Genomic DNA, 10,482 nt, shown 5'->3' on the forward strand with positions numbered 1-10,482 from the left:
ACCTCACGGGCCATCCAGTCCAACCCCCTGCCAAGAAGCAGGAAATTGCATTCAAAGCACCCCCAACAGATGGCCATCCAGCCTCTGCTTAAAAGCCTCCAAGGAAGGAGCCTCCACCACGGCCCCGGGGAGAGAGTTCCACTGTCGAACAGCCTTTCTCACATTGAAGAAGTTCTTCCTGATGTTCAGGTGGAATCTCCTTTCCTGTAGTTTGAATCCATTGTTCTGCGTCCTAGTCTGCAGGGCAGCAGAAAACAAGCTCCCTCCCTCCTCCCTATGACTTCCCTTCACGTATTTGTACATGGCTATCATGTCTCCTCTCAGCCTTCTCTTCTGCAGGCTAAACATGCCCAGCTCTTTAAGCCGCTCCTCATAGGGCTTGTTCTCCAGACCCTTAATCATTTTAGTCGCCCTCCTCTGGACGCTTTCCAGCTTGTCAACATCTCCCTTCAACTGTGGTGCCCAGAATTGGACACAGGATTCCAGGTGTGGTCTGACCAAGGCAGAATAGAGCATGAGGAGCAATTATTCCTCTCTCTCAAATTAGGACTTTATTTTTCTTTTCTTTTTGTTGTATCAACCTAGAGGCGTGGATGATGGATTGTGTTGTCAAATTTCGAGGTTGGGGGGCCTGTAGTTTTGTTGTTTTGTGGGTCGCCGTGATGCCATCACTCTTTTATATATATAGATGTAGATAGATAGATAGATAGATAGATAGATAGATAGATAGATAGATAGATAGATAGATAGAAGTACATAGGGATTGCAAATGCATGCAGGGGGTTAATGCCTATATATCTGTAGGAGAGATGAACAAATATTTCCGGGGAAAATGCTTTTATAAGATTAATGGATATATATTTTTCTTCTTCCTAACATGCAAGGGCATCTTTTTCCCTTTTCAAAACATTCCCTTGGTTAAGAGCGAGGGAGGCTTTGGAAAACACACTGATAAGGGAGGGTAAGAGAGAAATAGATCATCTATTGCAAGCAATGGCCTCCAGGTTCTGTACTTATATTTTAAATAAAGTGAAGTTAGGAAAAGGAAGAGGGACGATGAGATCGTAACTTCTTTTGTTGTTCTGTCCCAGGTGGGTTTGGCTGCCTTCTACCAAGACGGTGCCCACTTCCTTTGCCAGGAAGCAGCCAGGCTGGGATGTCCCAAAAGAGTCGGACAACTTTGCGGGTTCCTTCGAAGGGGGAGTGTTGACGTGCAAGTAGCCATCCTGAGGTGGGTGAATGAACAAGAGGAGAGAACAGGACTGGATCTCGGCAAAGGCCTGCAGCTAACACTACTGGTGAGTCCTGGCATCCCCTGAGGGTCACATGAGAACAGCCCTCTCCGTGGTTCTCAAACTGTGCTCCTCCGTCTGTTTTGGACTTCAGCTCCCCAAAGTTCTAGCTGACTTGATTAGCATTGGGTAGCCTTGCAGCTGCAAAGTCAATCAGTGTTGTTGCCTGGAGGCATCCTTTGTTTGGGAGTGTCAACTGGCACCTGGTTGTTTGCTGTCTGGAATTCCCCTGTTTTCTGAGTGTTGTTCTGTATTTATTTACTAGCTTTGCCCGGCCACGCGTTGCTGTGGCTTATACTTTCAGAGTGTTGCTCTTTATTTACTGTCCTGATTTTAGAGATTATATTGTTCTGTATTATTATTAATTGCTTTGAATGCGATTTCCTGCTTCTTGGCAGAATGGGGTTGGACTGGATGGCCCATGAGGTCTCTTCCAACTCTACTATTCTATGATTCTATGATTCTATATCACAGTAATTATTACATATTATATTTATAATCTTATATTATCTGCTTAGAACTGGATTATATGAGGCCCCTTCTTCACAGCTGTATAAAATGCACACTGAAGTGGATTATATGGCAGTATGGAGTCAGTGTGGCAGTGCCAAGCAGATAATATAAGATTATAAATGGGTTATATAGCTGTGTGGAAGGGCCTTGAGTCTACACTGCCATATAATCCAGTGCAAATTAGATAATCTGTGGAAGAGGCCTAAGTCTGCCTGTCCCCTGGGCTGAGTTGGTTGCTAGGAGTGGGCAGAGATTAGTCCTCTAACTGGCAGCAATTGGATAAAAACAATTATTCCTTTCCCTCTAATTAGAACTTTATTTTTCTTTTCTTTTTGTTGTAGGACTCTAGAGGCATGGATGATGGGTTGTGTTGTCAAATTTCGAGGTTGGGGGGCCTGTAGTTTTGTTGTTTTGTTGGTCACCGTGATGCCATCACTCATTTATATATATAGATTTATTTATTAGCAACATTTATATCCCGCCCTTCTCACCCCGAAGGGGACTCAGGGCGGTTTACAAGTATATATACATACAATATATTATATTATATGACTATACAGTAGAGTCTCACTTATCCAAGCTAAACGGGCCGGCAGAAGCTTGGATAAGCGAATATCTTGGATAATAAGGAGGGATTAAGGAAAAGCCTATTAAACATCCAATTAGGTTATGATTTTACAAATTAAGCACCCAAACATCATGTTATACAACAAATTAGACAGAAAACGTAGTTCAATACGCAGTAATGTTATGTTGTAATTACTGTATTCACGAATTTAGCACCAAAATATCACGATGTTTTGAAAACACTGACTACAAAAATGCCTTGGATAATCCAGACGCTTGGATAAGCGAGGCTTGGATAAGTGAGACTCTACTGTATTGCAATGTTATTAGTAATATTGCATGTAATAGAAATAATTTACTGTCTTGATTCTGGTGGGTTTTTAAAAAAAATATTTTTAACCAGATTTTGTTTGTTTTCATGGTTTCCTCCTTTCTGTTGAAACTGTCCACGTGCTTGTGGATGTCAATGGCAACAACACTGATTGGCTTTGTCTGCAAGACTACTCAAATGCTAACACAAGCTTGCTCATGGCAACATTCACACTTACTTCAAACAGACAAGGGTTGATATGTGGTCGAAGGCTTTCATGGCCGGGATCACAGGGTTGTTGTATGTTTTCCGGGCTGTATGGCCATGTTCCAGAAGCATTCTCTCCTGCCGTTTCGCCCACATCTATGGTAGGCATCCTCAGAGATTGTGAGGCATGGAGAAACTAGGCAAGGAAGGTTTATATATATATATATTGTATATCTATTTATTTTTATGTATATTTATATACAAGGGTTCTTTCCCCCACCCGGCCCATTATTCCACAGATATACACTCCACTTGCCTCATTTCTAAAGACCTCTGAACACACCTCTGAGGATGCTTGCCACAGATGCAGGAGAAACGTCAGGAAATGTGTCCTATCGTTAGAATGTATTTTAACTATGCTTTTTATGTATGTATTAATTTTAACCTAATTTTATCTCAAGCTTTTGTTTTTATGTTCAAAACACTGTATTAAGTGCTGTTTGTAAGCCACGTTGCGTCCTCCTCGGGGTAGAGAAAGGTAATATAAATACAATAAAATCTCACTTATCCAACATTCGCTTATCCAACGTTCTGGATTATCCAACGCATTTTTGTAATCAATGTTTTCAATGCATGTTGATATTTTGGTGCTAAATTCGTAAATACAGTAATTACTACGTAGCATTACTGCATATTGAACTATTTTTTTCTGTCAAATTTGTTGTATAACATGATGTTTTGTTGCTTAATTTGTAAAATCCTAAGCTAATTTGATGTTTAATAGGCTTCTCCTTAATCTCTCCTTATTATCCAACATATTCGCTTATCGAAGTGAGACTCTACTGTATATAAATAAGGTAAATAAATAAATAATGCTACTGGAACATGGCCATACAGCCTGGAAAACTCACAGCATATGGGTTCTGTGTCCCAAGTTAGTTCCAGATCCATCATGGTGGAGTTCAGAGTGCTCTTGGATTGCAGGTGAACTATACATCCCAGTATCTACAACTCCTATAAATCATGGTGAATTCTCCTCAAATCTCTCTAGTATGTTCAGTCGCTGATCAATTCCTCTGTTTGCTGTGTGGCATAGAAAAGAATAGAAAAGGGTTAAGCGAGAGGCAGTGGGCGGGGTTATGCAAATTCCACACCAATGGAGAAAGAAGCACTGGGATGTCTGTGGTGGAGAAAAAACAGAAAATCTAGGATGAAATTGTCTTTGTATGAAAGCTTTCACTTGGGTGGTGGGTAGGATGGTGTTTGTGGAAGACATTGGTTCTCGCTATAACCTACAATGTCATTGGAGGGAGGGACATTGAGCCCGGGGCTGTGGCGCAGACGGGAGAGCAATGAGTCACTGACCAGGAGGTCATAAGTTCGAGGCCCACTCGGAGCTATGTTGTTCGTCTTTGTCCTGTGTTAAAAAGGCATTGAATGTTTGCCTAATATGTGTAATGTGATCCGCCCTGAGTCCCCTTCGGGGTGGGAAGGGCGGAATATAAATGATGTAAATAAATAAATAAATAAATAATAGTGGGAGCTATTGCTCTTTGTGGAAGTGGGAGCCTGTCTGTGGAAGTGGACACCCTAACCACATACACACATACATATTTTGTGTATAGATAAGATCTAGATTTGGTCAATAAACAGATTATCTATGAGACAACGTCGTTCTCTGTCACTTCTGTGTCTGTCTCTCTTTCTCGTTCCCTGGTTTCTCTTTTAACGTGACTTGTATGGTGCTTTCTTCTGACTCGAAATCTCTTTCTCTCCCGTCGATTAGGAGAATCTCGAAGAGGTGCTGAAAGGCGAGGCTGACTGTGTGCTTCTGAAACTATACCTGGAGGCTTTTGTGCACCTCCACGGCGAGCCAACGTTCCAGAATCGTCCTTTTCCCCATAAAACGCTGGGTGCTGGGTACAAAAAATGCATGGAGATCCTGTTATCCATGGTGGAAAGTGACCGTCTCAGCCCAGAACTTCTGAGCCAGGCTCTGTGTGTCCTTGCTTTCCTCTTGACACTGAGGTAAGGAGATTATTACCATATATGAGTCTAAGCCGACCCGAATATAAGCCGAGGCACCTAATTTTATCACAAAAAAACTGGGAAAACATTGACTCCAGTATAAGCCGAGGGTAGTAAATTTCAGAAATAAAAATAGATACCAATAAAATTACATTAATTGAGGCATCAGTAGATTGAATGTTTTTGAATATTTACATCAAGCTCAAATTTAAGATAAGATTGTCCAACTCTGATCCAATCATTATTCTCATCTTCTTCCATGTCAATGTGCTTACGTATCCTTTTAATAATAATAGAGTAAAATAATAATATTATTATTATATGATAATAATACAATTATTATTATTATGATTTGGCCTTCTGGATTAGCTAGATACTCCACTCCGGGCCACCAGAACTCATGATTTTAGCACAGCTGAAATCATACAAAAACAATAACGAAGTGTATCCTTAATTGCAGATTTTGGTTCATATATCTCAAAGCCTCGCAACCTTACCCACAAGAGAACAATTCCTGCCCTCATCTTTATTATTATTATTATTATTATTATTATTATTATTATTATTATTATTATTATTACAGGAAAATAATACAAGTAATAATAAATAGAGTAAAATAATCAATGTAATAATAATAATAAGATCAGAGTGAAATAATAAATGTATTATTAATAATAATAAAAATAGAGTAAAATAAATGTAATAGTAGCAATAATAATAGAGAAAAATAATAAATGTACCATATATTCTCGAGTATAAGCTGACCCAAATATAAGCCAACCAGGACCCTCACCCGAGTATAAGCCGAGAGGGGCTTTTTCAGTCTTAAAAAAAGGGCTGAAAAACTAGGCTTATACTCGAGTATATGCAGTAAGTTAATTATATGTACGGCATGGGATTTATTTTATTATTATAATTTATTATTATTATTATTATTATTATTATTATTATTATTATTATTATTATTATTGGATTTTCTGGTCATAAGAGCACGAAGAGGCTATGACATTGGTGCTCAATCTTATTATTGACTTCTCTCTTTCCTGACAGTAGCGAGGATCATTCCATATGGGAACGATGGGCTATAGTAATCGAACAATGCAGCAAAGCCGTTGCGTTGGAAGCACTCAGAATGGCAGCAGCCAAATCGCTGAAAATAGCAGGCGGAGATCTGATTCGGAGAGCCCAACTATCCTCCAGTTCGACCCTTTGCAGCGTGGCTCTCCGGTATGTATGTAATGGAAAGAGTGGCACCAGTAGTTTGGCCAACTCGGCCTGAACTGCACTGGAGGACCCAGCGATTCCTAGAATGGTGTCCTCTCTAGGAATGTCTAGGTCCTCAAGCATGGCTCTATGGAAGTTAACCATGGCATCACACCGGCAGACCTAGACATTCCTAGAAATCCATGAATAATTAAATCCACAAGTCAAATCCACAAAGGGAGTCCCAACTGTTTCTGCTTTCATACTGATTAATAATAATAATAATAATAATGATCAGAACAAATGCAATTAAGGCCAAGATCAAAAAATCAGCTGATGACCCAAAATGCAGACTGTGCAAGGAAGCTGATGAAATCATGGATCATATCCTCAGCTGCTGTAAGAAAATCGCACAGACTGACTACAAACAGAGGCACAACTATGTGGCCCAAATGATTCATTGGAACTTATGCCTCAAGTACCACCTCCCAGCAGCAAAGAACTGGTGGGATCACAAACCTGCAAAAGTATTGGAAAATGAGCACGCAAAGACACTGTGGGACTTCCGAATCCAGACTGACAAAGTTCTGGAACACAACACACCAGACATCACAGTTGTGGAAAAGAAAAAGGTTTGGATCATTGATGTCGCCATCCCAGGTGACAGTCGCATTGACGAAAAACAACAGGAAAAACTCAGCCACTATCAGGACCTCAGGATTGAACTTCAAAGACTCTGGCAGAAACCAGTGCAGGTGGTCCCAGTGGTGATGGGCACACTGGGTGCCATGCCAAAAAATCTCAGCCGGCATTTGGAAAAATAGACATTGACAAAATTATGATCTGCCAACTGCAAAAGGCCACCTTACTGGGATCTGCACGCATCATCCGAAACTGCATCACACAGTCCTAGACACTTGGGAAGTGTTCGACTTGTGGTTTTCTGATACGAAATCCAGCATATCTATCTTGTTTGCTGTGTCATACAATAATAATAATAATTTCATAAATAACCCCATATTTTGGCAGTTTTCCTAACATGTTTTTTTTTTCTTTGCTCTCAGTCTAATCGATGCTGGCGTGGCCCTTCTCCAAGATGGGGACCATGCCGTGAGGCACGAAGCCGCCGTCTTTGCCAGCCTCCTTGCGACACCACCTCAAAACAGTTGTGTTTTGCTGCAGGCGAACAAGGCCCTGCTTAGCCTGCTGCAGCTCTCGCTGGAAAAGTTTGGGAACGAGCCGGAAACTTTTGCGATGTTGATGCATCATCTGCCTACAATACCTCTCAGCAGGGCCTTAACTGAGCTCGAGGCCAAGGGGTAAGGAACAGCAAGACTTGGATCATTGGTTCAGAACTGAATCGAATCAATGTTGACCTTAACTAGAATCCAGAACGACCTTAAGAGTATAGAGAACAGGGGCAAAACTAACCAAGTGGATTTCAACAGGGTGCACTATACAGTAGTTCGAAAACATGCAAATGTGAGTAGATTAATAGGTACTTCTCCAGCAGGAAGGTAATGGCATTCCACGTTGGAGGTGTCTACGGACAACGCCAGCTCTTTAGCTTAGAAATGGAGATGAGCACCAACCCTCAGAGTCGGACACAACTAAATGTCAAGGGAAACCTTTACCTTACTTGTAATAAATTCATATTATTTAAAATATATTTCTATCCCAGAAGCGCAAGGGGATCTCTGTGGTTCTTGCTGGCTATCAGCACCAACCTAGAATGGTGAGCTGGGCTGTGGCACAGCTGGTTGGTAGCCAGCTGCAATAAATCACTACTGACCAAGAAGTCATGAGTTCGAAGCCAGCCCAGGTCGGATTGAGTGCCCAACCATTAAATATTTATTTATTTACAGTATTTATATTCCGCCTTTTTTTCTCACCCTGAAGGGGACTCAGGGTGGATCACATTACACATATAAGGCAAACATTCAATGCCTTTTAACATAGAACAAAAACAAGACAAACATAGGCTCCGAGCTGGCCTCGAACTCATGACCTCTTGGTCAGAGTAATTTGTTGCAGCTGGCTGGCTGCTTACCAGCCTGTGCCACAGCCCGGGCCTAGCTCATTGTTGACCTAAGCAACCCGAAAGATAGTTGCATCTGTCGAGTAGGAAATTTTATTTATTTATTTATTTCAATCATTTATACCCCGCCCTTCTCACCCGGGGGGACTCAGGGCGGCTTACAAGTGGCAATTGATGCCGTTACATTGATATACAATGAACTAAAACGTTAAAACAGTTAAAACAGTTAATTTAGATACCGCTTTAGGCAGGGAGGCTAATTTAAGCATGCGGAAGAGTGAGGAAGTACTCCATCAAGGACTCAGTGTCACAGTGGAAGATGAAGCAGCAGCTCCCCGTGACCGTAATTGAGCCTACTCTTTATGAAGCTGGAAAATGTTAAATTGCCTCTCTGTCTCTGTCTGTATGTCATATGTCTAATGGCATTGAATGTTTGCCATGTATATGTACATTGTGATCCGCCCTGAGTCCCCCTTGGGGTGAGAAAGAAGGGCGGAATATAAATACTGTAAGTAAATAATAAATAAATAGAATATCATCCTTCCCGACAACAATGGAAAGGTTGGCTTTGCTGGTTCTGGATTTGGACTACTCCCCTGAAACCCTGCTTCTCTGTTTGCTAATGGCCTGATCTCACGTCTTCAGGACTTGACATTGGCCTTATTCAAAAGCTAGTCGTTTTGGAGTTGTAGTCTTTTAGATGGAGAAAGCTTGTATAGACCGACGGGGCTTGGTGGCTTTTTAATCTCTCTCTGAGTGTCTGTCCATCTCTCTCGCCACACACAGGGTTGTTAGTCTCTACAAAGAGGATGAGCCAAACGTTTACGCCGAACCCGGGATCCTTTCCCAGCTGCTGTTGCCTTTCCTCCTCCAGCTCCACAACCGTGCAACTAACTCCCCAGAACTTCAGACGGCAATGTACAACTGGCTCAAAGTTGCCGGACCCGAGATCTTTTCCGACCTCCAGCGCTGTAGGTTGTGGTGGCACCAAGGTAGGTCTCAAGATAGCCAGAGCATTTCGAGGAGGCGAAGGGGACCAAAATCGAAACTTTGAGACATCTTTCGAACCAGGAACAGATTTTTTAATTTTCAGAACCTTAATCTATTTCTCCTGTTTCAGATCGTGACGCTTCCTTGCTCCTGAAAGCCCTGGCTTGCCCAAACGTACACATCGCTGCCTCAACGCTGCTCGCCAGAGCCGCCCTTGCGCTCTGTATTTTGGACTCGGCAGAAGAAAGGAAAGTGCCCGGCGTTGACCGGATCGGTTTAACTTCCCGAGAGCTGAGAGAGGAAGTTCTATCTGTGCAAGAAGTTCTCAAAGCACATGGAATGGTACCTGCCATTTCTGCAACAGACAGCAAAAGAGACACCTGAGGATTTCTAATCACAGATCCTCCTTCCCTTCTCTATTTTGCATCTTCTTGCCTCCGATGGGAGAAGTTACTGCTCCAAGATGTTTGGCCTTTGGATGCCAAACCTGTCCTGATCAGTGTCGGTGGCCTAAACCATACTCTTCAGGATCTGAAGACTTTTTGCAAGTCGGGATTGTGCTAAAGCTAACCGGAATAGTGTTTTCTCAAATCGTATCATGCCCCACTGAGTTTGACTCTTTTCAGCATTTCGCTCTTTGCTCCTGTTATAAGGAGCTCTAATGTTTGTTTTGGAGGGCAGAACGGGATTTTTCTCATTTAAATAAAGCATTTTTTTCAACATTTCTTCTGATGAATATGTATTGTCTAGGAACAGGTTTTGGTTTGTTTCATTCGAGAACATAAACCCTCCTTTCTCAGGCATTAACGCACATGGTTGTTTTATAATAACGGCTAAATAATTCGCACGTTTGCAAGATGTGGCCACAGCCAAGTAACAGAACAGGGATTTCCCAACCAAACTTTAGAGTCATGTATTAAAAGTTCATAGGACAAAAGTAATTTACTTTACTCAGCAGGAGTGGGCAGAACTGTGCCCTCGCTAATAGGCTCGGGCAAAAGCAAATCGCTGCAGCCTCTCCGAATGTGTGCGAAACTTTAGTGGACAAGTCTGGCATATCACTTGGATTCTCAGACCCTATGGAGCTTCCGCTACAAGGTATAGAACAGGTACAAGTGAAAAAAGGGGACAGACAAAGCCAAGCGAACACTACAAAAAGAAAGCCATCGTTTCCAAGGCCTTGCCCAACAAGATTCAGGTAACCCTTTTGAACTTTCCGAAATAAAAAGGGTCTCTTTCGAACCCCTCTCCTTGTCCTTTAAAACATGTTTGTCCTCCATACCTCTGTCCAAAGAACCGGGGCCTCGTGGCGCACCCTCCTTTTCCGCAACCCT

The 10,482-nt window shown here is 42.0% G+C and overlaps 1 protein-coding gene across 3 annotated transcripts in view; it reads left to right on the forward strand.

The window, feature by feature from the left end:
- LOC103279961 (tRNA (32-2'-O)-methyltransferase regulator THADA) overlaps nucleotides 1-9,865 on the forward strand; it is a 27,999-nt gene extending 18,134 nt beyond the window's left edge. For 2 of the 3 annotated variants that reach the window (XM_008117344.3, XM_062958439.1), the window contains exons 26-31: nucleotides 1,092-1,298; nucleotides 4,676-4,917; nucleotides 5,968-6,144; nucleotides 7,185-7,439; nucleotides 8,945-9,150; nucleotides 9,279-9,865. In XM_008117344.3, the coding sequence (XP_008115551.1) occupies nucleotides 1,092-1,298; nucleotides 4,676-4,917; nucleotides 5,968-6,144; nucleotides 7,185-7,439; nucleotides 8,945-9,150; nucleotides 9,279-9,532 (1,341 nt within the window). In that variant the 3' untranslated portion in view covers nucleotides 9,533-9,865. The remainder of the gene's footprint in view (nucleotides 1-1,091; nucleotides 1,299-4,675; nucleotides 4,918-5,967; nucleotides 6,145-7,184; nucleotides 7,440-8,944; nucleotides 9,151-9,278) is intronic. The other variant, XM_008117345.3, reaches the window with a different exon arrangement.
- Nucleotides 9,866-10,482: the final 617 nt, after the last annotated feature.

Source organism: Anolis carolinensis, chromosome X (genome assembly GCF_035594765.1).
Source record: "Anolis carolinensis isolate JA03-04 chromosome X, rAnoCar3.1.pri, whole genome shotgun sequence".
In the NCBI taxonomy this organism is placed as follows: Eukaryota; Metazoa; Chordata; class Lepidosauria; order Squamata; family Dactyloidae; genus Anolis; species Anolis carolinensis.